This window comes from Rattus norvegicus, chromosome 12 (genome assembly GCF_021556685.1).
Source record: "Rattus norvegicus strain SHRSP/BbbUtx chromosome 12, alternate assembly SHRSP_T2T, whole genome shotgun sequence".
Classification (NCBI taxonomy): Eukaryota; Metazoa; Chordata; class Mammalia; order Rodentia; family Muridae; genus Rattus; species Rattus norvegicus.
Window position 1 is genome coordinate 41,912,098 of NC_141545.1, and position 26,596 is coordinate 41,938,693.

General features: G+C 47.7%; 1 protein-coding gene across 2 annotated transcripts; it reads right to left on the reverse strand.

Moving 5' to 3' along the window:
• On the reverse strand, positions 1 to 26,498 carry Brap (BRCA1 associated protein). Of its 2 annotated transcripts, none has more exons than NM_001271194.1 (12): positions 26,307 to 26,498; positions 24,862 to 25,023; positions 23,422 to 23,617; positions 21,780 to 21,969; positions 14,782 to 14,895; positions 12,392 to 12,540; positions 9,205 to 9,280; positions 8,685 to 8,823; positions 8,105 to 8,214; positions 4,877 to 4,966; positions 3,519 to 3,622; positions 1 to 2,041 (listed from the first exon to the last, which is right to left on the reverse strand). In NM_001271194.1, exons 1-12 carry the CDS (start codon positions 26,386 to 26,388, stop codon positions 1,678 to 1,680), a joined length of 1,776 nt encoding a protein of 591 aa, NP_001258123.1. In that variant the 5' UTR covers positions 26,389 to 26,498; the 3' UTR covers positions 1 to 1,677. The 2 variants fall into 2 exon arrangements, with proteins under 2 accessions (NP_001258123.1, XP_087435428.1); XM_087579302.1 differs by having other exon boundaries at positions 25,872 to 26,313.
• Between the last annotated feature and the right edge of the window lie 98 nt (positions 26,499 to 26,596).

Here is a 26,596-nt window from a genome sequence, read left to right on the forward strand (position 1 = left end):
TTTGACCTTTTAAAATAACATTTTATTTACACATCTTGATTTTTGTTGTCCTGGGACATTTTTTTAAAGACCTTCAAGTAGTTTGGAAACCTCTGCCCATCGGCTGCTTCCTCCGGCCACGGCCTTCGCAGGCGTTTCCCCAACCTGTGCTGTGGAGCGCTGCTCTCGTCTGGGCAGGAGGGCTGCTCTGGATTGTACTGGAGTGAGGGGCCAGCTTTGGGAACTTCTTCCGATTCTCTTAGTTAGCATGCTACCACCCACCCCAGCCTCTGCTAGGTCAGATGTGCAAGACAAGCAGGGCTGAGCCGGCAAGACCGTGACAGTGTAAAACGGTTCTAGAAGCTCCTGTGTGGCTCAGGCCTGAGGGTGGAGTACAGCCTGCTGAGAGCCGAGGGGTCTGAGCAGGCCAGCACTCAGTCTGCAGCCACAGGTGGGGATTTTGGGAAATGCCACAGCCCGTTCCACAGAACTGGATGGTGATCAGCAACACAGGCAACGTGGTGACATGTCAGACACTCCGGTCAAAGGACGAGGTCCAGTCAGTTGGAAAAAAAAAGTCCCTAAAGTATGACATTTTAAACCTTTGGCTGATGATAAAGCAAAAAATTAAACTACAGCACACACCGCTGCCAAGTGCCCAGGCTCTACTAAAAGCTAAATCCCAACATGGTGTCCCGCAATTTTGTTCAATTAATTTGTTACAAGTTACCTGACGTTCCTGGCTCTAGAGAGAGGCACACAGCCCCTCTGTTGGTCACAGTAAGTATTGTATGGCTGTTTGAAAGAGGGCCTGCTGAAGCCATTTTCTGGAGTGTGAAGCAGCCTTTGAAACTATCAGAAAAGAGCAACTGAAATCTGCCCAAGCTCCCTCTAGCTGCGACCTGAACATTCGGCCTGTAACAGTCAGTACACACTGACCCAGCCACACGTCAGCTCGCCACCGAGGCCTCTCACCAGGCTTGCCTGACTCCTGCTAGGTGGAGGACACTCAGTTACCCCAGCGAGCAGAGGAGGAGCCAGTAAGGCTTTTCTTACATGACAGGCACATTTCGTATGGAGTCATCAAAAATGAAGAGAGCTGTCACCATCTTCCCTAAACTGAGTCTACCCCATCTGCCCCAGCTGCTCGTTCTTCCTGTCCCCAAGTCAGGCTGCTGAGGACAAGCCTATGCCTGGTTTACAACTTAGCCCCTTTCGCTCTGACATGCAAGCAGCTCTTCAACCCTGCAGGGGAAGGGAGGGAGGGATGGAGGGGAGATCCTCTGCAGTGGGCGGCAGGCTCCTCTCCTGAAGGCAGCTAGGGCCTCAGGGAGGCACTGTGCTTTAGTGCTAAGTAATGCTGGAATTCCTTTAGTGCTAGGAAGGTCGCATCATGTCATAGATTTACCCTGGAACCCAACTGCAAGTGCTCCAACTGAATAAATACACGGAAAATTGCACAGGCCGGAGGCTACCCAGCTGGAAGGCAGAATGGCAAGCTGTGGCTTGCCCTTGTGAAATGCTGCCAGCGTCTCCCCCACTTTTAGTCTCCTCACACCACACGCAACAAATGAAGGAGCCACACGACCGACCGCAGTTCGTCCTCAGACGTACTTATTAGGGCCCACCCTCCCACTCAGCAAAGGTCCCAGCACACCCTGTGGTGCCCAGGAAGTCTCTGGGACAAGTCTCTCAAGGTCACTTGCCCCTTTTGCTGCGGCCCTTCCTAGACTGCAGCTTCCCACCGGCACCTGAAGAGGGTGGGTTGGGGGCTGAGGCCATGGCAATGTTGATCTGCCCTTCCTGGATCTCCTGCCTCGTCTCTGCAGGCAGATGGCTGATTTGCTGCTGCGTCTCCAGGTAGAACATGACGTCACGCAGCTGCTCCTGGATCTCTGTGATCTGCAGGTCCTTCTGGGCACAGGTCTCCTTCAGCAGCCTCTCCTCCTCCTTCAGCTTGTTCTGCAGCAGCAGCTGGTTGGCGCGCAGACACTTGTTCAGCTCCTGCTCCTCCTGGAGCTCCGTGCTCAGCTTGGCCACTCTGGTGCTCAGCTGAGTGCACCTTAAGTAAAACAGAGGGAGGGGGTTGGGGATTTAGCTCAGCGGTAGAGCACTTGCCTAGCAAGCGCAAGGCCCTGGGTTCGGTCCCCAGCTCCGAAAAAAAGAAAAAAGAAAAAGAAAAAAAAAAAACAAAAACAAAAACAAAAAAACCAAAAAACAGAGGGAGGCAGAGTGGCTTCACCTGCTCTTTGTTCCTTTCTGCTCTGCTGGGCTTAGCAGTGACGGCTCTGTCAGAGACACAGCCTCGATGAGGAAGTCACCAGGAAAGTGTCATTCTCTGAGACAAGTGTTCTGACCTCACTAATTTGCTAAAGGAGGGAAAGTGGTCAAGGGTGGGGGTGCCCTGCCCTCAATGCTCACTCCTCCATGGAGAATTACGAATTGAGACACACATAGGAAGTAGGCACCATTTTTATGTGTCAGAATGCCAAAGAAGCCAGTTACGGTGGCTCCAGCTCCAGCACTCAGGAAGCCAAATGGGCAGCAGGATTTGAATTCAGGGCTAGTATAGGCCACAGAACAAGACTTTCCACCCACGTGCTCACGGCCTTTCCTCTCTTCTACTCTTCTCATATTAAACCTCTCCATGTGGAAAAATAAATAAATAAATAAACATTACGCCAAGCATGGTGTTACATACATGCCTTTACATCCCAGACTCAGGAGGCAGAGGCAGGCAGATCTCTCAGTTCGAGACCAGCCTAGTCTACAAAGAGAGAGACTGTTTAAATAAACAGAAGTATCTCTATCTATTATACAGTATGTTCACAAAAAATGATCTCGTCACCTCTATAGTATAACTGAGACCAGGGAGGGAATCTTACCCTCTTCAATGCTTGGGATCAACCCTAGGCCCCTGTGCATGCTGGGAAAATGCTCTTCCACTGAATATCAGGATAGCAACAGCCAGCAGTGACAACTGTCCTCCCCACTGCAGCTGCAGCAGCAGCAGCAGCCCGTGTTCGCGTCACGCTGCTCATGGGCATCTGCTCCACACTCAGCATCAGGAGCTGTTAGATCCTGTCCAAGGGGGAGCCTGTGATACTGGCTTGGACAAAATGTTTTTCCTAACTTGCTCTCAGCCAAGATAGCTCAGAAACTGCAGGCAGAAATAGAAGGCATCTGCACATGGACTGCAGGAGTTTGGTGTCCACTTGGCACCCACCTCAAGTGGAACAGCAATCAGACCTTTTTTGTTTTTTACATTTATTTGTGTGTATGTGTACACGTGTGCCAAGGTCACATGTGGAAGTCAGCTCTTTCCTTTCATCACATCGGTTTTGGGATCCCACACAATTTGTCAGGCTTGGCGGCTGAGCCATTTTGCTCTCCTCTAACAACATTAATGAGAAATCACTGTTACAACTACAAGCAGACTCCCCAAAAACGCTGAAGCTGTACATGCTGAAAGTGGGGGGGGTTCCCAAGGAAGCTAACCTGTTGGCATTCATGGTTGTTAAGAACTGAGGGATACTTACTTCCTTTCCACAGACTGCTTCTCCTTCAGGAGGTCACTGAGCCTGAGCTCCAGGCTGTCACACTTTTCAATGGTCTCTTTAAACTTGCTCTTCATGTTATTAATCTGAAAGTGCAAACGGAGGTCAGGCAGATTCAGACAATTCTTAGGACTGCCCCTACCACTGTCTCTCTAACCAGGACAAACCAAACTTATGAAGTTGAGTTGAGCCATTTAACTGGAATTGTGACAGCAACACAAATCGTGAGAAACTGAGAGAACAGTTTTCTTTAGGAGAAACAAGGACCAGGAGCTGGTGTGCACCCGGGGAAACGGCTGATAGACAGCCAAGAACTGGTGTGGCGCTAGAGTGGAACCTCCCACCCGCAGTCCAGCAAGAGGAGGGGACTAGGTTATTAGCTGGATCATTTAAAATAAGACTTCATTTACTACGAGAAATGGCTGCTAGAAACACACACAAGCCCTGTGTGCACATGTTCAAATCCTGTTCTCTGTAACTCTCAAGGTTCCTTGAACATGCTACAAAATAGAAAATGAAGCATGTAGAGCTCAGGCCTTTTGCACAGGTTTCTGCAAAATCGCATCACATTTTATGTGCTGAAATCTAAAACCAACCAAACAAAAACACTTATTTTGTGGGCAGGGGAGATGATTCATTGGTTAAGATCATTGTCTCCCCTTGTAGGGGGGACCTTGCTTTAGTTCTTAGCACCCATTGTAGCTCACAGCCATTTGTAATTCTAATTCCAGGGAACTAATGCCCTCTTCTGGCTTCAAAAGGCACCACACATGTGAATACATAGTCAAACACTCATATACATAAAATAAAATCTTTTTTTAAAATGCCTCTGCAGGGCTGGAGAGATGGCTCAGCCGTTAAAGGCTAGGCTCACAACCAAAAATATAAAATGCCTCTGCCTCCAGAGTATACAAAGTCACAGGCATAGGTCACCACATGTGTCATATTTAAGGGAACCACAGAAGCCACCATTTGTGCCTAATTTATTTCCCTCAGTTTACAAAGCTGCGAAGGTCACTTAGCTCCCAAAGCCACTGTTCCCAAGCTGACGTGCCAGTGGCTGACCCATGTTGCAAAACCTTCACACGGACTTCCGTGGGGTCTGGGTTGTCTGGGCAGTCACTGAGTACTGCCTGCCCATTCTTACCTCCTCACTGGGACTGTCCAAAGGCCCAGCTCTGACAGGTGAGGGACCCTGTAGGCCTACAGTTCCCTCTGGAGACGGGACAGTCTGCATCATCACCCACCAAGGGGAAGATCCTTGTTGTCCCTTCCCCTGCACCATGCCCTTTCCACTTGGCAGCCACCTTGCTAGGCATTTCAGTCACCAAGTCATTTACCTCCTCTGCCGTGTCCTTCTCTATGCGCACAATTTTGTTTTCCCAGTATACCCGCTGCGATTCCAGCTGGCTCGTCAGCAGGTATGAATACTAGAAACAGAACAGCGAGAGATGAGAACCGTCACCAACTAGGACACCCAGCAACACTGACCTCCCGACAGCTTCTAGAACTCCTACCAATGTACCCACAGCCAGTAATGCTCTCATACCCAGGATAAACCACATGAAATTAGAGAACAAACAAACAAACACCTGCAGGGTTAGGACGGTGCATGGGGCAGGCCTTGAATCGCAACACTCCAGGCCAGCCTGGCTGATCTGACTAGCTCCAGGCCAGCTAGGGCTACACACACATATGCACACAGGCCTTATCACAACGAGGGGGTGGGGTGGGAAGAGAGAGAATAGAGACATGGTCTTGCCCTGCCATCTCACACTTGAGGCAACCTTCCAACCTTATCAACTGGGGACTTTAGGCTTGCACTCCCATGTCAGGCTCACCAGAAAGAATGTTACACTTGGGTTCAACTAAAGTCAACAGGCACTAGGTCAGAGGTACAGAGTGGAACTAGCAATCTAGCTGGGAAAAATAAAAGAATGCAAACTTATTTTTATGTTTAAAATGTTCTGCATAGCATCACCACCACCACCACCACCACCACCACCATCATCATCGATTCTCTGTATAGGGGGCACATGCACATGAATACAGGCGACCACAGCAGTCAGAGTGTCAGACTCCTATGGAGCTGGGTTAAAGTTCTAAGCCACCTGACATGGGTGCTGGAAATCAAACTCAGGTCCTCAGAGAAGAGCCATATGTACTCACACTGAGCCATTGCCAGCCCCTGTACTCTATCCACGTACATATGTGGGGGAAGGCAGTCAGCCTCAGATGTCGTTCCTCAGGTACTGTGCACTTTAGTTTTGAGACAGGGTCTCACCAAGTAGGCTAGGGTGGCTGGCCAGTGGGTCCCAGGGAATCGATCCATGTCCACATCTTCAGTGCTGGGGTTACAGACCTGGAACAGCACTTCTATTTTCTTAAAATTTGGGTTCTGGGAACTGAACTCAGGTCCTCCTGCTGGCATGACAAACAACTGACTGACTGAACTGTCTTTCTAATGTGTTTATGATTCTGATACAGGGTCTCTTACAGCCCAGACTGGACTTGAGCTCCTGATCTTCCTACCTGTGCCTCTTTAGTGTGAAAGCACATTTATACAAATTTATTCTGGTCCAAACAATTTTAAGAATGGAGGCTTTGAATTTATGTAAATTTGGGGCTATAGGTATAGCTTAGTGGCTAAGTGTGGGCGTAGCATGCTTGAGACTCAGTTCCACACTCAGCACCCCTCCCCACACAGGAAATTCTAACCGACTCTCCCATGTCACCACAGGGAGCTGTCCCTCTGCAATCCCGCTAGAACTACAGTAGCACTCATTGCAGGCTTACCCACCACCCACCCTGCCTGGACTGTGAAATCTGGATCCCCACTGCTACGTGATGGCCTGAACCCACAGTACTGTGTGGTCAAAGATAGAGAAGTATGGCGGGTTGCAGTACAGTTGCTAGGATTTCTGGCTGTTGACAGACATGAGACATGAACAGATACCTGCACTTGGGAGAAATCAGGACCAGCCACAGGGCCTCTTCATCTCAAAGGACAACAGAGATTCTAGGTGTGCACATAGCAGATGGGGCTATAGGTGTGAAGGCTTGTGGGCAAGGTCAGGTGTGGTGGGGGATCCACATGTCTTTAATCCTAGCTCGTGGGAAACATACATATCTCTTGAGTTGAAGGCCAGGGAGTTCCAGAACAACTAGTGCCTGGTAAAAGCTGGGTAGGTTTTCTTACCACTGAGGTCTATACAACTGATAAACTATTTTTTGAGTATCTAAAATGTGTATGGTACCTTAGCGTTCATATGAAAGAGATACTTAATCTAAAGAATGCCAAGGGTTTGTTTTATCTGTCGATACAGTAATTTATTAAGAACACAAGCTCTACTGAAGGCCACTTTCTGTCAGAGCTAAAGTCTACAAATGAGGAGCTGAGCGATGGCTCGATGGAAAAACACATAGGCTGCTCTCCGAGAGAACCAGGTTCGATCCCTAGCACGCACATGTGGTTCCCAACTGTCTATAACTGCAGTCCCAGGGGATCTGAGGCCCACTGCTGGCCCCCGCAGGCACCAAGCATGTACACGGTGCAGACACACATGCAAGCAAAGTCATACATACTAAATGAAAACAATAAATCTCAAATAGTCTACACATGCACTGATTTCCAAAGTCCATTCCCTCTGAAAGTCAGGGGTTTGGGCTAGTTTTCCTGCTTAAACTTTTTAAAAAATTTTTTACACAAAACAGGACTCATTCTGAAACTTCCCCTTCATTAACAGAATTTTGAGTGGGTCATTCCATCACCAGGAAGTGGAGACAGGAGGATCCTGAGTTTGAGGTCAATCTGGAACTACTTGATAAGACCCTGTCTTAAAGGCTGGAGAGATGGCTCAGTGGTTCAGAGCACTGACTACTCTTCCAGAGGTCCTGAGTTCAAACCCCAGCAACCACATGGTGGCTCACAACCATCTGTAATGGGATCTGATGCCCTCTGGTGTGTCTGAAGACAGCTACAGTGTACTTATATGTAATAAATAAATTAATCTAAAAAAAAAAAAAAAGACCCTGTCTTAAAACCAAACCAAACCAAATCCACAAAAGACAGCCAAACATCACCAAGCAAACAAGTGGCAGCACGGGACTGCCCTGCATGCACGGCCATCTGTGACAGGTAGGCTTTGCTTCTTACAAGAAAATCCCAGTGTGCTCAACGTGATGGTTCTTCAAGTATCTAAACCCAAAATGCCTTTAGGTAAATGAGTCCTGACTCACAGCAGTACATACATTAAACACACAGCTATGCGTGAATGACTAGGGAAGGAGGGCACTGCTGGGGTCCGCTCTGACCCCATCCAGTCCAGTGGAGCTGTGGAAGGTGCTGCCTTGCCTTAACTAATGAACCTGAACTCAAGAGAACCAGGAACACCACAGGAAAACAGGAGTCAGGCCTGGGGAAGCTTAGACTTTCAAAAAAGCATTTTAGAAATTCTTCCCCAATGAGACAGGGCAGATGACAACAGGAAAAGGTCAAAGCACCGTTCTCCAGAAAGCGGAAACATGCAGCAAGAGCAGTGGCTAGGTGGCAACTCGGAGTGTCTCACCTCTAATTGTAAGGCATCAATCTTTTCTTCTTGGCAGGTATCGCCCTCACACTCGTACTGAACAATCTTCCCATCCGTCTTGCTGGCCACCAGTCGATGGACATAATTATCTAAAGAAAGGAGAAGTCGGCCAGAGGCAGCCTCTTAGGAATGAAAAGTTCACTGTGCCTTTTCAAAACAGGGCTTTTCTGTGTAATCCTGGCTGTCTTGGAACTTTCTCTGTAGACAAGGATGGCCTCAAACTCACAGAGATCCATCCACCTGCCTCTGCCTCCTGAGTGTTGGGAATAAAGGCTTGAGCTACCACCACCCAGTCAGTTCTCTATGCTTTTAACTAGGAAACGATTTTTGGTTTTGTTTTTAGAAATCTAAATGAACTGATGTATAATTTTTCTCTAAAAATGGGTCAATCATTTGACCATTTAGAGTGAGATAGGGCAAGAATAAACATCTAATAAATTGTCTCTATAATTCTTGATTTGGGTCATCCCAAAGCATGGCGCCTTCTGAGTTTGCCACTGCAAGCTGTGAGAAGCTTCCACAGGAAAGAATCCAAGTCAGGAGATGGCCATGCACTCACCTCCAGCATAGTCCCAGACCCGATGGTTGGTGAGCTGCATGGCGTATGTGTGCTGGGTCTCCTCAAAGTGCTTGTACGCATGTCGGCTTACGTACCGCCCACAGCCTATGTGGCCGCATATTAAACAAATCCAGAGGTTCTGCCAAGGGGGAGATCTGAATTGGTGATTGGGGAGGGGAGGGGAGGGAGGCACAGGCCATGACCCATATGGCTTGGAAGTAAGACTTAGGAGTTTCTTCCACAGACTTCTCAATTATACAGTTCTAAGACCCAACTTTCCAGGGTCCTTACTGGTCAACCATTTCCCTTCTCTGACTTTTGCAGAGTCCTAAGTACAGATTCACAGGTGACTGATCGGTGGGCACCTTAGTCTTTTAATAAAAGCGTGAACAATCTGTGTATTCACACACTTGACTACAGACGAAAAAGAATTAGTCTCACAAAGAATCTAAGCTGCACTGGGCAGAAAAAGAATCCCAGACCAACAGAGCTGTTCATTACCCCTCGTCCCGTTACTTACTTCCTGAACACCACACTCGAAACACTTGTTTTCTTCCACTGGCTCTGGCGTTTGACAGTACCGGCACACAGGACACCTATCCAGCACGAGAAGATGAGGGGAGTTAGACAAAGGTGTTGAGACTTCCCTTCTTTATGCTTTCTCTTTTTCTTTCCTTTCAAATTTATTCACATAACAGAGGTGGGATCTCATAATCCTAGCTGCCCTGAACTCACAATGTAGACCAGGTTTATGTCAAGCTCACTGAGAACAGCTGATCCCAAGTGCTGAGACTCAAGATGTGAGCTACCATACCAGACAATCATTTTTATTGCATTTTTGAGACAAGGTCTCACTATGTACCTTTGACTGACCTGGAACTCGCTCTGTAGACCAGGCTGGCCTACAACTCAGAGATCTGCCTGCCTCTGCTTCCTGAGGGCTGGGATTAAATGCATTTGCGAATATACCTTGTTCCGAGCTAATTTTTTTTTTTAAAAATGTATTCATTTATTATATATAAGTACACTGTAGCTGTCTTCAGATACACCAGGAGAGGGCATCAGATCTCTTTACAGATGGTTGTGAGCCACCATGTGGTTGCTGGGAATTGAACTCATGACCTCTGGAAGAGCAGTCAGGTGCTCTTAACCGCTGAGCCATCTCTCCAGCCCCCGAGCTAATTTAAAAAAAAGGCTGATTGTCATTTGTATGTGTGTGCCTACCCATGCCAGAGGAGGGCGCTAGATCCCTGGAGCTAGAGTTCTAAGTGCCTGTGAACAGCCCAATGTGGGGCCTAAGGACCTAACCTGAGCCTTCTGCAAGAGCAGCCAGTGCATTTCACTGCTAAGCGGCTCTCTACACACATACGTGACACTTGTGCCCCTCAGATCAGATGACCTGTATCTCCTGATCTTCCTGTCTCCACCTCCCAAGTGTTAGCAATGCAGGTGTGTGCCAGCATGCCCATCTGGGGCAACCCTTTTCTCCAACAATCAAGGGGAACTAGTATTCAATGGTCATTAACATATTTTGTTCCATGGGTCAATGTGTCAGAAGGTGGGATACAGCTGTAACTGAGTGAACTGCCACCAAGAGAGCAAGGTCAAGGTGTAGTGAGTATCCGTCCGTCCTTGGTCATGAAGGGCAAGGAAAAGGTGCGAGCGGGCAGAGGGCAAGAGGAAGCTCCAGTCCTCCTGCCTGTCCTTAGTCCTGAAGAAGATGGCAGGTGCAGAGGGGCGTGTGTGCGTGGGGCGCTCAGGAAGACGTGAAGGATGCCACAAGTGCAAGGCTAGCTTGGCTACATGAATGTCAGACCAGCTGGGATACGTGGTGAGGGCTTGCTTTCGATTTTAAAGATTTAACTTATAATTTATGTGCACGTGTGTGCTTGAGGAAATTCCATACACCGTGTGAAGCGGTGCCTGTAGAAGCCGGACCAGACCACTAGATTTCCAGGTTGTCAAGTGACAACCCGCTGTGAGCTGGTCAACCTGAGTGCTGGGAGCCAAAGCTGTGACTCTCAGGAGCAGAAATGCTCTACTGCCGAGACCCCTCCAGTGCCCTGTTTGCTTCTGAAATGAGGCTTAGGTCGACTAGCCTAGCCTCAAGCTCTCTATGTAGCCAGGGATGACCTTGAATTTCAGGTCCTCCAGCCTCCAATTCCCTAGAACTGGGATACTCTATGTCTGGTGTAGGCAGTGCTAGGAATGGAACACAGGGTGTCCTGGTTGGGGGTAGCCTTGCTTCTACACTAGGCAAGAGTTCACCAGCAGAATGACATCTCTGAACCTAAGACCTTGTTTCCATAAAAACGACAGACAGACAGGGATTAAGAGAGTTCAGTGGTGGAACTGTACTTAGCAAGAGAGGGAGAGAGAGGGGAAAGAAGACAGGAAGATGGGGAGAGAGGAAGAAGAAGGAAGAGAGGAAGGACAGAAAGACACTGGGAAGTAGAGGTGGGAATGGCTACTGTGGTAGGCAGAGCAACTGTACAGTGGCTCCCTGTTACCGTCTGCCTGTGTGGTTGCTAGGCAGACACTGGACAGGAAAACAAACTAATACTGAGATCTAATTCTGACTAGGTCATGTACCAGAGTCTGGGGAAAACATTGAAACCTGACTTTTGTAGCACAGTGAGTACATATCGACGACACTCCATACCGTCTCTGAAAACACCAAGTGGAGTCAATGACTGAATCACTTTCCGAAACCCACTGCCTCTGGGATTAAAGGCACGACGCCCACCACACTTGGATATGACCTATTTTGTGGAGTGGGATCACTCTGTAGCCCCGGCTGCCTTTAAACTCCTAACCTTCCCATCTTCAGCCCAAAATACAGAATTACAGGTGTGGCCACTCACCCGGCTTTTGAATCAAGCGATTTAATTCGTGTGTGAAGGTCAAGTTCTGTAGAACTGGTGCTGTCTCCCTTCACTGTGTGATTCCGGAGAAATCTAACTCAAGCATTGGGCTTGACATCAAGTGAGTCATCTTGCCAACTCTAAGCTTCAACAATTTCTTCTATTTTTAGTTTTTGGTTTTTCAAGACAAGATTTCTCTTTGTAACCCTGGCTGTCTTGGGCTCTACTCACTCTGTATATAAGGCTGGCCCCAAACTTGCAGATCCACTTGCCTCTGCCTTCCAAATGCTGGGACTCAGGCGTGCACCATCTTTGCTCAGCTCGTGTGTGTGTGTGTGTGTGTGTGTGTGTGTGTGTATGTGTGTGTGTGTGTGTGTGTTTGTGTACATGTATGCAGGTGCCTACAGAGGCCAGAAAAGGGTTTTAAAAAGGTCTTGGTATTTGGAGATGGCCCAGTGGTTAAGAGCCCTTACTACCTCTGCAGAAAGAGGGCCCAGGTTCCCAGCACCCACACAGCAGCTCACAGCCACCCACTAGCTGCAGTTCAGGGGATGTGATGCCCTCTTGCATCCTGGGGCACCTGCATGCATGTGCTGACATAAACTCATCATACACACACACACACACACACACACACACACACACACACACACACACACACACACAAAAACAAATGACAATTTCCACAAGACCTGAACGAAGGAGAGATAAAGCAATGAGTCTCTTTACTACTGAAATCCCCACTTTGCAGAGTCAAGGACAACAGTGTTTGCTAATGGGTATTTTGGCTTCCAAGAAGAGGTCATAAAGGGCCCCGCAAGGTGGGGCAGCCCCTGCACTCACGTTGTGTCATCCCACCGCTGCAGACACTGACTATGGAAGCTGTGGTTGCATAGGGTGGTGAGGATGCCATTCACAGACTCGTCCATTCGCTCCAGACACACAGTGCACTTGGGGAGCTCCGTCAGGTCCATCACAGGAAGGCTGGCGCCCTACAGGAAACATCTGGTTAAGGCCCACCCTTCATCCTCCGCCATCTTCAAACAAGAGACAGTCTTACTGCTTTTACTGCTCACTTTTGGAGACAGAGCCCCACTCTAGCTCGGGCTCACTTGGAGCTTTTAGCAACCTGAATAACTCTGCAAGGACTTGGAGAACGAGCTGCACTGGCTGCTTTTCTTTACTTTTTAAACACATTTAACAAACTTTTCATTTTTTTAAATATATTTTTAAAAGATTTTTTTTTTAAATTTGTTTATTTATTATAAGTACACTGTAGCTGTCTTCAGACACACCAGAAGAGAGCATCAGATCTCATTACAGATGGTTGTGAGCCACCATGTGGTTGCTGGGAATTGAACTCAGGACCTCTGGAAGAGCAGTCAGTGAGTCACCTCTCCAGCCCCAATTTTTTTATTTTTATAACTACTGGTGTTTTGCCAGCATGAATGTCTGGGTACTAAACATATGTGCAGTGCCCGTGAGGGCCAGAAGAGGGCAACAGATCCTCTGGAACTGAAGTTAACAAGGTGGTGTGTAGGTAGTCTTGTAGGTGCTGGGAACTGAACTCAAGTCTTCCATAAGAGCAACCAGAGCTCTTAACTGTTATCCATCTCTCCAGCACCCCTCCCCCGCCCCCCAAACTCCCCCTTTTCAATCTTGCTTTGTGTTTGTTTTGGAGGTACAGCTTAACTCAGGTAGGCCTTGAAGTTGCAAAGTAGTTGAAGAAGTCCTTCATGTTTTAATACTCTTCCCACTACCTTTTTTTTTTTTTTTGGTTCTTTTTTTTCGGAGCTGGGGACCGAACCCAGGGCCTTGCGCTTCCTAGGTAAGCGCTCTACCACTGAGCTAAATCCCCAGCCCCCCCACTACCTTTTTAATTCTAAAAAATTTCTGTGTGTGTGTGTGTGTGTGTGTGTGTATGTGTGTGTGTGTGTATGTGCGCGCGCGCGCACACACACGCGATACGCAAGAGTATCTACACACGTGTGGAAGCCAAAGGACAACTTTCACAAGTTAGTTCTCTCCTTGGATTGAACTCAGTTCAGCATGCTTTGTGGTAGAAAACACCTTTATCTGCTGAGTCTGTGAAACCCTGACTGTTCTGGAACTCAATTTGTAGAGCAGATATTGGACTCAAACTCACAGAGATCTGCCTTCCCCTGGCTCAAGTACTAGGACGAACAGTGTGAGAAAGCCTGGCCATTAAGATCTCCTTGAGAAAGGGGGAAATTTAACAGCATCATGGAGTCTCTCTGGCTCCAGAGCCAAGACTGCTATTCACTATAAGACTGACTGAGCCAGTATTCCAAGCCCTGCTACAGATGAGAGCCAGAGCATGCAGACAACAAGACTGGACTTCAGCACTCAGGAGGCAGAGGCAGGAGGATCTCTATGAGTTCAGGCCATCCTATTCTACATAGTGAGTTCTGGGATAGCCTACCTTAAAAAAACAAAACAAAAATGTGAGGGCGGCAGCACGTGCCTTTAATACTAATACTTGGGAGGCGGAGGCAGATGAATGTCTGTGAGTTAAAGGTTAGCATGGTCTACACAGAGAGATTCAGGATAGCCAGGGCCACACAGAGAAACCCTAAAACAAAAAGCTAGGAAGGAGATTGGGGTTAGTATTTTGAACAAATATGTTTCTTTCTGCTCCAAACTGTACTCCATCGTTCTGGGAAAGTTTCTTTTCCTTACTTTGATTTGGGGACAGGGTCTTGTCATATAGCCTGGGCTGGCCTCCAACTCAGTAGTCTCCTGCCTCTGCTTCCTGAGTGCATGGGGTCACAAGCATGTGCTACCATCTACATCTTATATGAGATATAATTTTCCACTTTTTTTTTTTTTTTAAAAAAAAGCAGGGCCTTGCAGTGTTAGCTTTGACCTTGCCAAGCCACCGTGACTTCATGCCCCCACCTCCCCAGTAATCTCGGTGCTAAGACTCCCCACTTTAAACTCGGTGGTTTTCAGTACGCCCACACCAACTACTCCATCTTGCATCCAGCACCACCATCCAATCTGCCAATAATCCATTAGCCCAGAAGAACCTCCACAGCTCTTAGCTGGCCCCTCCCACTCAGCTTTTCTCCCAGACCCCACCCAGAATCTGTCTTCTGTTTCTACTCTCGGTCTCTCCAGTAAGGCCTATTCCTGATGTCTGTGCAAGCGTCTTAGCATTCAGATCTGTACAGACCCACATTTCCTCGGACAGAAGAAGTCCTCACACTTACATCTTCGGACTTGAGCACTTCGGCCCTCTCCACATAGACCAGCTGGCACACGTCATCTTCGATTGAGTTGAACTGGCGGCCGTTGCATGCCATGTAGAAACTATCAGCATCAGCCTGTACACGCCGACGGGGAGAGGCAAAGAGAAAGGCTGGTCATGGAAGATGCACTCTCCACTCACATTCCCACACACTCACCACCAGACGGCAGGCAAGCACTAGAAGTACCAAGCCCTGGAGCCATCAAGTCAACAGAGCGCGGCAGCTCTGTCCGGGCTGTTGAGAGGTTTGCCTTACAAGGCAGAGGGCACTGCCAGTGCTGAGCAGAGAGCTTGCATGGCTAATATTCAACCTGCCATCTGTCAACAAGTTCCTGGATAGTTTTTTCCCCAGTAGTCATTATTTTTGTGGTACTTTGAAGAAGACACAAAGATACTTTTTAAAATTCTGGAACATAATTGTAACTGTGACAGAAAAATTCTAAAATAAAGGGGGTGGGGGCTGGAGAGACAGCTCAGTGGTTAAGAGCACTGCTCTTCCACGGGTCCTGAGTTCAGTTCCCAGCAGCCATATGGTGGCTCACAACCACCTGTAATGGAATCTGATGCCCTCTTACGGTGTGTCTGAAGACAGTGACAGTGTACTCACATATATTAAGCAAACAAATAAATAAACAAATAAGTAAAGCAAGCCAGTCCTTAAAGAACCATCATTTCATTTGAGGAAAAACCAAGCTCCTACACTTGGGAGGCAGAGGCAGGTGAGCCTCTGAGTTAAAGATCAGCCTGATCTACAGAGTGAGTTCCAAGACATCCAAGGTGACACGGAGAAACCCTGTCTCAAAACAACAAAACGGGGGGTTGGAGAGATGGCTCAGCGGTTAAGAGCACTGGCTGCTCTTCCAGAGGTCCTGAGTTCAATTCCCAGCAACCACATGGGGGCTCACAACCATCTGTAATGGGATCTGATGCCCTCTTCTGGTGTGTCTAAAGCTACAGTGTCCTCATACATAAAATAAACCTTTAAAAAAAAAAAACAAAAAAACAACAACAAAACGAAACCAAACACCCTAGCATCTGTGTTGAGGACTAAGGAGCAGTACGGATGAAAGCCTGCTCCTCTTCAGTAAACTGAGTCAGCACAGCACAAGGTGAAGCTCTCCACTACGAATCCATCTGTGTCAGGATGCCTAGGGCAGGTCAAGTTGTCCGAGACAGGCTAGGGAGACAGATCAGCGGTTTACAACCCAGACTAACCAGACTTTAACACTGGGCTGTGCTCTCTCATGGTGGATGCACAAGGGGATGGACATGGCGAAGGTAAAGGCAAACTAACCCCCGACACACGCTAAGTGGAAAGCAACATGGCAATTCCAGTGTTTAAACTCCATTTGTCATGGCAGGGGCATCAGACCAAACACAGGATTGCCTGCTTCAGCTCTACTCATGCAGACAGCTGTAGAGCATGGGACAGCCTCCTCAAAAACACAACTGGTGGGGCTGGGGATTTAGCTCAGTGGTAGAGCGCTTACCTAGGAAGCGCAAGGCCCTGGGTTCGGTCCCCAGCTCCGAAAAAAAAGAACCAAAAAAAAAAAAAAAAAAAAAAAAAACCAAAACACAACTGGTTTGCACTTTCACCGCCAGACTGAGGGCTGTTCTACCAGTGGATCCTACCTGCCTCTCCTTTTCACGGGTGTCGATCTCACAGCCACCGTACGTTTCTTCAACAGTTTTTTTAAAAAGATCTATTTATTATATATGAGAACACTGTAGCTGTCAGACACACCAGAAGAGGACATCAGATCCCAGATGGTTGTGAGCCACCATTTGGTTGCTGGGAATTGAACTCAGGACCTCTGGAAGAGCAGTCAGTGCTCTTAACCACTGAGCCATCTCTCCAGCCCTCTTCAAAAGTTTTTAATTTCACTCCAGTAATGTAATCCTTATAGATCTTAAATTTATTTTGATTTTAAGTATAAGGGTATTTTGCCTACATGTATGTGTACCACATGCATGCAATGCCTGAGGAGGCCAGAAGAAGGCATCTGATCCCCATCAAGTGTAGTAATAGGAGCTGCCCTGTGGTTGTCAGAGCCTGAACTAAGACCCCTCCCTCCAAGAGCAGACAGCACTCTTGACTGCTGAGCCATCTCTCCAGCCCCACAGTTTGGATTTTTGGTTATTTATGCTTTCTTCATATAAGCCAGTGAACTGAGCCTGAGAAGAACGGTCAGTTCTGGTGCAGTTTTGTGAAGGGGCAGAGCATTTTAAGTTCTGATATGACAGGCTGACTGTGAGACAACTCTCTTTCAACGCAGAGGCCTCCCCAGCCTCCAGCGTCCCTGGAGACACTACTGGATGAAGTAAATCTCACAGGCTGAGGTGCTTACTGAGGGAGGAGCCAGTCTAGGAGGAGGCTTGGCTCAACGTCTACAGCACAAGACACTGACTCCAGCTGCTGAAAACAGAAGCCTCCTTGGGTCATGAGCTGTGTCAAGTGCTCACCAAATAACAGGACTCGTCACAGAAAGGGTAGGTGGGGACTAAACCCAACCCACACTAGGCACATTATATTCCTGAGGGAACTGTTCGTCTGTAACAAAGACATGTACTTTTGGCTTTAGGTCAGCCTGGTCTACAGAGACTTCCAAAACAGCCAGGGATACACAGAGAAACCCTGTCTGGGAAAAAGAAGGAAGGAAGGAAGGAAGGAAGGAAGGAAGGAAGGAAGGAAGGAAGGAAGGAAGGGTCTGAGGAGCAGGGGCTGGAGACAGGGCTCAGTATAAAGAGCACTTGCTCTTTCAGAGGACCCAGGTTTGAACCCAGCAGCTGCACGGTGCTCACAACCACCCCCGACTTCAGTTCTAGGGGGTCGGATGCACTCTTCTGAGCTCCAAGGACACATACACATTGCAGTATGACATACACAGGCAAAACACTCAGACACAGAAAATTAAAACATGCTTGAGGTCAGTTTTCATGACCTCAGGAGACCTTGTCCCTAAAGAGACTAAATGCTAGACTTATAAACAACCAGAAATTTAAATAATGCTAACTTCAGGTTTTGTTTAATTTTGTTGTTCTACTCTGAAAGGAACGATCCATTGTGATTGGGGCTTCTTCTGCCTTCCCATCACGGACAAGCTGCAGAGCTGAATGTGTTTTTACTGTTCACTCATTTGTTTTCAAGACAGGGTCTCTCTGTGTATCCCTGGCTGTCCTGGAACTCACTCTGTAGACCAGGCTGGCCTCAAACTCAGAGATTGGCCTGCCTCTGCCTCCTGAGTGCTGGGATGAAAGGTGTGCACCAGCACTGGCCAGCTGAAGAGTATTTTTACTTTTAACTAGACCATAATCCAGGCAGTCCTGAATAAGCACGTGAGGGAGAAGCCCACTACCCTGTTCCACCCATTTTGGTTTTCTTTTTTTTTTTTTTTTTGGTTCTTTTTTTTCGGAGCTGGGGACCGAACCCAGGGCCTTGCGCTTCCTAGGTAAGCGCTCTACCACTGAGCTAAATCCCCAGCCCATTTTGGTTTTCAAATCCTGATGATTTACAATTTCCTTCTTCAAAGACTGAATTTCCTCAAGGTCGTACTATTGATCTTTGAGTTTCACGGACCTCCAAAGAAAGCTAAGAGAAGGGGGCCAGCAAGATGATGCAAAAAATAAAGGCACTTGCCACCAAGTCTGACAGCCCTGGTTTTGTAGTGAGAATTTTAGTTCCTTTAAAAACCCAATTATGTTATGTGAATGGTTTTGTTCTAACCCCAGGTATGGGATAAGTGGCTGCTTCAGACTGTCTACAGCCGTTAACTATGATTGTTTCCTGATCTAGGAGGAGCGGGATTTTTGCCAGCTGTAGATAGTTTACACTTGGGACTCTGGAGAGGGTGTAAATGGGAGAGCCCCAAGAGGGCCTGTGGTGGCTGCTGCTGTTAGTCCCTGCTGCTGGGTTTGTCATTGCTGGATTGCTAGTTGGAGATATTCTGACCATGAAGACTGGGCTTGCCCCAGGGAACTAGTCAGCAGGAAGGTAGTCTAAAAAGGTCTACACCCTCTTTCCCCTCTATCCTGTCTGTACAACCTAGTGTTGGGGTGGTGGTGGTAGTGGAAGGGATTAGGGTGAAGTAAGGGTTGGAAGGATGGTAGATATGAGAGCCAAATAGAGTAGCCCAAGAAAGCACGGTTACAGGGTTTGACTCCTTAAACCCACACAGGCGAGAAGGGACTGCTGCTGCCAACATACACATATGTAGACAGTTAGGGCCAATAGAAGTTACAAGACATTCAGAAGCCTTCTGAGTTCTCATGAAAAACACCCCTGTGAGGAAAAGAGAGGAGTGAGAACACAGACAGCTGCCCTTATATATGGACTCAAGCTACAATCTCCATGTGACGCTTCAGACCTAACACTTTGGAGGCAGAGGTAAGCAGATCTCTGTGACTTTGAGGCCTTCCTGGTAGACATGGTTAATGCCAATCCAGCCAGAACTACCTAGTGAACCACTGCCATAAAAAAGATTGTGTGGGAAGGCTTAGCAAGTGAAGGCACTGCTACTGAGCCTCACAGTCGGAGACTCACATGGGAGAAGAAGAAAACCAACTCCTAAAAGTTGTCTTCCGAGCTCCACGTGACCAAACATACAGACCCATACAAAATAAATGAGTGATAAGTAATTCGCAAAAGTTGTATACAGGGGCCAGTGAGATGGCTCAGTGGGTAGACACTTGCCCCAAGTCTAACACACACACACAGAGACACACACACACACACACACACACACACATATACACACAAGCTCTCACAGACGCTCACATAACACAACACACTCACACTCAAACACATGCTTACACACTCACACACAAACACCTATTACTGATCATCTACCATTGCTGTCCACCCTGTATTCATGAACCAGGAAGCCTGTGTCATGAGTTCCCTTTTGCCCACAAACCTTAGTAACCCATTAGAGTGGCAAGAACAAATGATCTGTCAAAACACCCATCTGTAAACTAGCGGGATGGGACAGTTTATCTGGAGGAAACCATTGACCAAAGAGCTGAGAGAAGTTAATTTTCCACAAATTAAAGCTCTGTGTGGCCATTGTTGTCCTAGAAGTCATTCTGCTGACCACTGTAGCCTCAAAGTCAGAGATCGTCTGCCTCTGCCTCTGTAGCTGTCGGTTTAAAGGCTTGTGCCACCACCGCCTGGCTAACATAGTCAGATTTCAATGAACAAATAGCACAGGATATAAAACATATAAAAAAAGCTTGAGCAAACCCAAAGGTGGGACAGCCCAGTGACATGAGCAGCAGGTAAAACTCACCTCCACTTATGTTCACACAAACACATAGGCTCTTAAGAACCAACACGCTTACAGCAGCACAAGGAAGGGAGGCAAGACAAAGCCTTCCTAATTCAAAACTGCACAAGCACTTTCAGGTCTAAGAACATCTCTGTTCTTTCAGGGAGTCTGTTGGCCTCTGTACTGTCGTCCATTTTTTTTTTTTCTTCTTTTTTCTTTTTTTCAGAGCTGCGGACTGAACCCAGGGCCTTGCGCTCTACCACTGAGCTAAATCCCCAACCCCACTGTCGTCCATTCTTAATACTTCAATATTAGACCAACTGGTACCAGTGTTTAAAAAAGACAAAGCAAAAAACTAGAGCCAGTTGTGGTAGTGTCTGCCTTTAGTCCCAGTGTTTAGGAAGGCAGTCTCGGAGTTGAAGGCTAGCCTGATCTACAAAGCTGGTTTGGGAACATCCAAGGCTAAACAAAGAAACCCTGTCTCAGAAAAACAATCAAACTGAAGAAAAAGCCTGGGAAACTGGCGAGCGAGTGAGTGAGCAAGAGAGAGCGAGCTGGGTAGGACAATACTGCACAGAGGGCCTTGCTGAGTTTCCAGCGTCCATGTGGGGCAGTCTGGAACACCAGCTCCAGGGGATGTGATACGCTCTTCTGGCCTCCATGGGCATTCCAAAGAGCATCTCGTAAACAGAATCAAAGGACTGGGGATAATGACAAAAGTGCTCGGGCTCCTGTGTCCTGGGCTAATCCCCACTGGATAAGAAAACATGAGCTAGATTTCACACCCACTCTGATGCACAGAGACGGTGAGTCAGGTGCGTGGTGCCAGTCTGTCATCGAGCAATGTGGGAGACAGAGGCATGAGACGACAAGTTCAGTGCACACCTGAGCTAGAGATCGACCAAGGGCAGCCTGGGTAACTTAGTGAGACCCCGTCTCCAAATACAAAAACGTTAAGAAAAAGCACTGGGGGTGTCATAAGTGGCAGAGCATGTGAGAGGTGTTGGGACCAATCTTCGGAACCAAAAGAAGTAATAATTGGGGCTGGGGATTTAGCTCAGTGGTAGAGCGCTTACCTAGGAAGCGCAAGGCCCGGGGTTCGGTCCCCAGCTCCGAAAAAAAGAACCAAAAAAAAAAAAAAAAAAAAAAAAAAAAAGAAGTAATAATTAAAAAAATGATTTTTAAATTATGGGAGTGCAGGCTAGTGGATCAAAGGGTAATGCTTCTAATGGATCAGAAGATTCCAGGTTCAACACATGGCTGGTTTGGTCATCTTGGGTTTGGTTTTTTGGGTTTTTTTTTGTTTTGTTTTGTTTTTGTTGGGTATGGCAGTTCCAACACTTGGGAGACAAAGGCAGACATACTCTGCAAATCCCAGGCTACTCTGTCTTCAAAGCAAGTACCAGGTCAGCTAGGGCTATACACTAAGACCTTACTTAAAGTAAAATAAAACTAAAAAAAAAAAAAAAAAAAAAAAGAACTGGAAAGGTAGGTCAGCAGTTAAGAGCACTGACTGCTCTTCCAGAGGTCCTGAGTTCAATTCCCAGCAACCACATGGTGGCTCACAACCACCTGTAATGGATCTGATGCCCTCTTCTGGTGTTGACCACACCCTAGAAGCCATGTCTGGATTTGAGGAACAAACACACCACTGGCATCACAGTTTCTACAGCACGTCTACAGCCGAGAGACTTACCTGTGCACTGAACTTGACCAGCACCATGTACTGATTCGGAGTTGAGTCCCTGATAATTTTCATTTGTTCAATTACGTCATTAAACGGGGCAACAAACTTCATAAGGTCATGGCTGGTCATGGTGGCCGGGACGGTGAGGACACACAGCATGGCACTGCGCCGCACGTCTTCTTTTAGGGAGGTCATCTTACTAAGAGGAAGACAACGAGACCATCTTGATAAGTCTGGAGAACAATAACCAAACGACTCTTTTGTCTGAGAAAATATGAAAAATAAAATAGCTAATATTTCACAAATCAACTCAAATAACTGGTGAGTTTACTTGAAAACACACACTTAGGAGTGCCTGAGTCCTTTTCCACATCCTTTAGAGGCAGGCTCTAAAAGTTCTACATTATCCCCACCAGAGTTTTCAGTCTTAAAAAGAGATATTTGATTAGTTCCTTGAGAATTTCACACTATGTATTTTGGTTGTGTTTACCTCACACAGCACCTCTCCAGAACTTTCCATCGTGATTTAAATAGTTGTTAGTTTATATTACCAGACTCAGTGTTTTATTCTCTTTTCAAAAATATTAAAAAAAAAATTTATTTTATGTGTATGAGTGTTTGCCTCCACATTATCACATGCAGGCCTCATGCTTAGAAGAAGGCATGGACCCCCCCCCCAGAAATAGAGTTACAGATGGTTGTGAGCCACCTTGTGAGTGCTGGGAACTGAACCCAGGTCCTCTCCAAGAGCAGCCAGTGCTCTTAACCCCTGAGCCGTGTCTCCAGCCCCATGTGTCAGTCTCTTCAATTTCTGAATAATAATCTCTTATTGAATAACTATGAGGCACTGTGACGTTCTCTTATGAGCTCCAGAAGAAGAGTGAGCACAAGTCTGTGGGACAATTCTAACCTCTGACTGCGGGACTCAAGATTAGAAAAACTACTGTCGGGGCTGGGGATTTAGCTCAGTGGTAGAGCGCTTACCTAGGAAGCGCAAGGCCCTGGGTTCGGTCCCCAGCTCCGAAAAAAAGAACCAAAAAAAAAAAAAAAGAAAAGAAAAACTACTGTCCAGCTCAACAGCTTCGAGGGGGGAAGAGAAACCTTCTACAGTGCAATTTACTTTTGATATGCTGAAAACGGATCTGACAACTGGGGTCCAAAATGGCTACCCAATGACTGGCTGTTTCCCAGTTTCCCTGGAGGGACATGGCAGACAAGTTAGGGCAAAGACAGTTGTTGAGACATCAACCAATTAGTGTATCCAGAGAGCTAAAGACCCAGCTGGTGGGTTATCTGTCCAAGTGCTTCCTTTCCTTGGGCTTCCAAAAAGAAAAGCCAGGGCTACCCATGAGCCCTTATCTCAAACAAAACAACAACAACAGTGTTCTAATTAACATTGCCTGTGCTTTGGTATCTGTATGGTAAGACATAAGCATGTGGTGCTTTGGCGCCTTTTGTTTTCAACCTCCCAATCAATGCCCACGCCTAACGGTTAATAGAATATTTTCCCAAGCACTTCCTACGTGCATCTACATGTTTCCATTTGAGTCAGGAAAGCTTTGGCCCAATCCATACTGTCCAACACACAGCACTCAGAACTCTGGAGTCCACAGGACCTCAGGGCAGCCTGGAGGAAGAGGGTTTTGCTTACTTTGTCTTGTACAGGTGCATAATGCCGTGGACTATTTCAACGGAAGGGTTGCCACTGAAGAAGGAAATCTGGTCTGGGAGCTGTTTGGACGGAGAATCCGGGACCGTGTTCACAGACTCACTCTGCTCTCTACTTCTCTGTGCAGAGCTGGGGGCTGCTGAAGACGTCTTTTCTTCCGACGTGTCTCGAAACTCATCTTACAAAAGTGAAAACCAGCACATCACCAACAGCTGGGAATAAGCTTAAGGCGCCTGAGAAAGTCAGAATTTCTAGTGGGACGGTAAGTTGTGACAGAAAAACTATGCCGTAGTGTACTGCATTATTGTATTGTGTATTGCCGGGTGGGTATGACAGCTCATGCCTGTGATCCCAACACCAGGAGGCGGAATCGAGAAAGCTGCAGATGTAAGAGGCCCTGTCACAAGAGCCAACAAACCACACTGTGGAACGGCTGGGTTTGGGAACATCCCAACAGCATTTAATTCTCACTCTGCCTAAAAACATCCCCTCCTCCTCCCCTTGCAAAAAAAATCTCTTAATACAGGGGGTGGGCATGGGAGGGGCAACATTTGGATTATAAATAAATAAAATAATTAAATATATATATATACATGTATATGTATGTACACACACACATATATATAAAAGAACTCTTAATATTCTCAAAACCCAACAGAAGCTCCTCCCATATCCAGCAGCAGCCCAACACAAGCAGACAACATTCACCACTGGCTTCTCAGTGTGACTGACAGGCAGGGCTCTCTGAAAACTGAACCTTCCAGTTCTGACCACACCTATGCTGGAGATGCAGAAAGCATCCACTTCCTCAAGCTGTGCAGGCCAGTAAGGCAGGGAGCCCGCAGCAGGCTTACAGGGATGTACTGCTACACCAGAGCAGAGTTAGTGGTGATGAGCATTCACACCAGAGGGAAGAACTTTTACACGCCATCTAGTTTTTCCTTTATTATTCTTTTAAAACAGGGCCTTAGGTTATGTTCCCAAACTCCAGGGTTTAAATAACCCTTTTGCCTTTGCATCCTGAGAAGGGGGGACTAAGGGCATGCACCTCTGAACCCAATTTTACCACTGATTTAGGGGGAAAAAAGACAGTGAAATGTGCTTCACAAATCACATAAAGGACACAAGTGCTTTAAAAAAAACCCTAAACAAGCTGGAACTACGGCTCAGTTGTAGAGTGCTAGCTTTACATGATGAAGCCCTGGGGCTGTGCCCAGCAGCATGAAAACGGGATGCACTGGTGTATACATACATAATCCCACCACTCAGGAGGTGAATGTAGAAAGGTTAGAACTCCAAGGTCATCCTTAGTAATAAATACACCAGAGGTGAGCCTCCTCGGCTCACCAACCGTGAAGAAAGAAACCACAGCCAGGGGCTCCTAGTGCAAGAGCAGCACAGCCAGGCTTCCTGAGGGCATACCTGCACTGGCCTTCATGGTCTCAATGATCACGTCAGTCATTTCCCGACGGCCAAGGTGCTGGTGGATGATTGCTGCTTTTTCCCCTGGCGACTTCCCTTCGAGGCAGGCGGCTGCTGAAGCCAACGTCTTCTTTTTGATCTCCTCATTGGACATCTCTCCAGCTGAAGAACACATGAAAGATTAATACCTTATGACAGAACAAACTCCTCTCACTTCTCAGCACTCCAATCAATAGGTTTTCTTCTCCTCTGCTGCTCTTTCCTTCCGATGAGGCGGTTTTGTTTTGTTTTTTTGCATTGTCTGCCTCAGTCTCTCTAGGAGTCCTACAAAGTCAGACAGCATTCATCCCAAAAAGCTCTGGAACAATGCGGCCATTCTAGTGACTTTTGACAAACTCACAGGGATAAAAGCCTTTCATGGGGACTACACCCAGATGAACTACCATGAGTTGCATCCCAAAACCTGTGAGTCTATGTCGTGGCCAAAATGCAAGTCTCATGAATAAGGGGTCTTTAAGAATCCCTGAGTTGTGACTGAAATTACCTTAACATCAGCTCTGAGGCAGACTTCAGGCTTGTCCAGTCCAGCACTTACCCAGACAACCCAGCACACAGTAGGAGCTTTCACTCTAGGCTTTGCTGATAAAGGTTTACATACTGGCTCTGTATGAAGTTACCTGTTTGTACCTGGTGCCAACTTAATTTGACTTTCAGATCTAGGGGTTACTTTGAGCTCTTGATAGCTGCTTGAAATACATCAGTCATTTGAGTCCGAAAGGACAAGACCACAACTCACTCTTCTACTGCAGCTCTAAAGGCTGCAGTGTCCAGTGATGCCATTCTTCCTAGAACAAGCACCAGCTTGGCTCTCCCAACTAAGTAAGTGGTCCCATTTCTCTTTTCCTTAATTTACCACATTTAGCTCCTATGCCACAAATTAGAGACCCAAGTCTGATTCAGGGCACGACCAAACTCTGACAGATACCTGGCGATCGCTCTCCCACACACACCTTTTCTCTGTCTGTTTGTTTAGACAGGTTTCCCTGTAACCCAGACTGGCTTGTGGTTGCCGGTCCTCCTGCCTCCACCTCAGGAGCCTCAATGTTATTCAGGTAATGTTGTGACAACCAAAGGAGAGCCGAAGCTGCATGGTCCACTAAGGAAATCTGTGGCCGGTGGTGAAAACGTCAGATTCTCGGGCCCGGCTAGGTCAGAACCCGTGTCTCCAGCCACTCAGACCTAACTTGGGGTATTAACCACTGGCCTGTCTGCCAGTTTGGAAAAGGCGCACAGCATCCCCCCCACCCCCCGCCCCAGGCCGCGCTTTCTCGCAGCGAGGGCGACGTCGAGCAGAGGCACCTGGCAAGCCCGGGGGCCGGTAGAGCGAGGGCTACCGACCCGCCGACCCGCCGACTCGCCGACCCTGCGCGAGGCCGCGGACTCACCGGCAGCGCTGAAGCCGAAATCGGCGGGGACCGGCGAGTGACCCGCGAGCTCCAGTCGGATGACCACCAGTGACACACTCATAGGATAGGCGCTGGTCGGCGTGGGCTCCGGCTGGCTGACGGAAGGCTGCGGGCCGAGCCCAGAGGCCGAGCGGCCCGCGGTCGGCAGCCCCGCCACCGCCTCAGAGCCGCGGCCGCCGCCTCAGCAGCGGCAGCCCCTCTCGCGCAGCCGGCCGAGCCACAACAACCTCCACTTCCGCCTCTCGGCCGCCGTCTCTGACCCGCAGGGT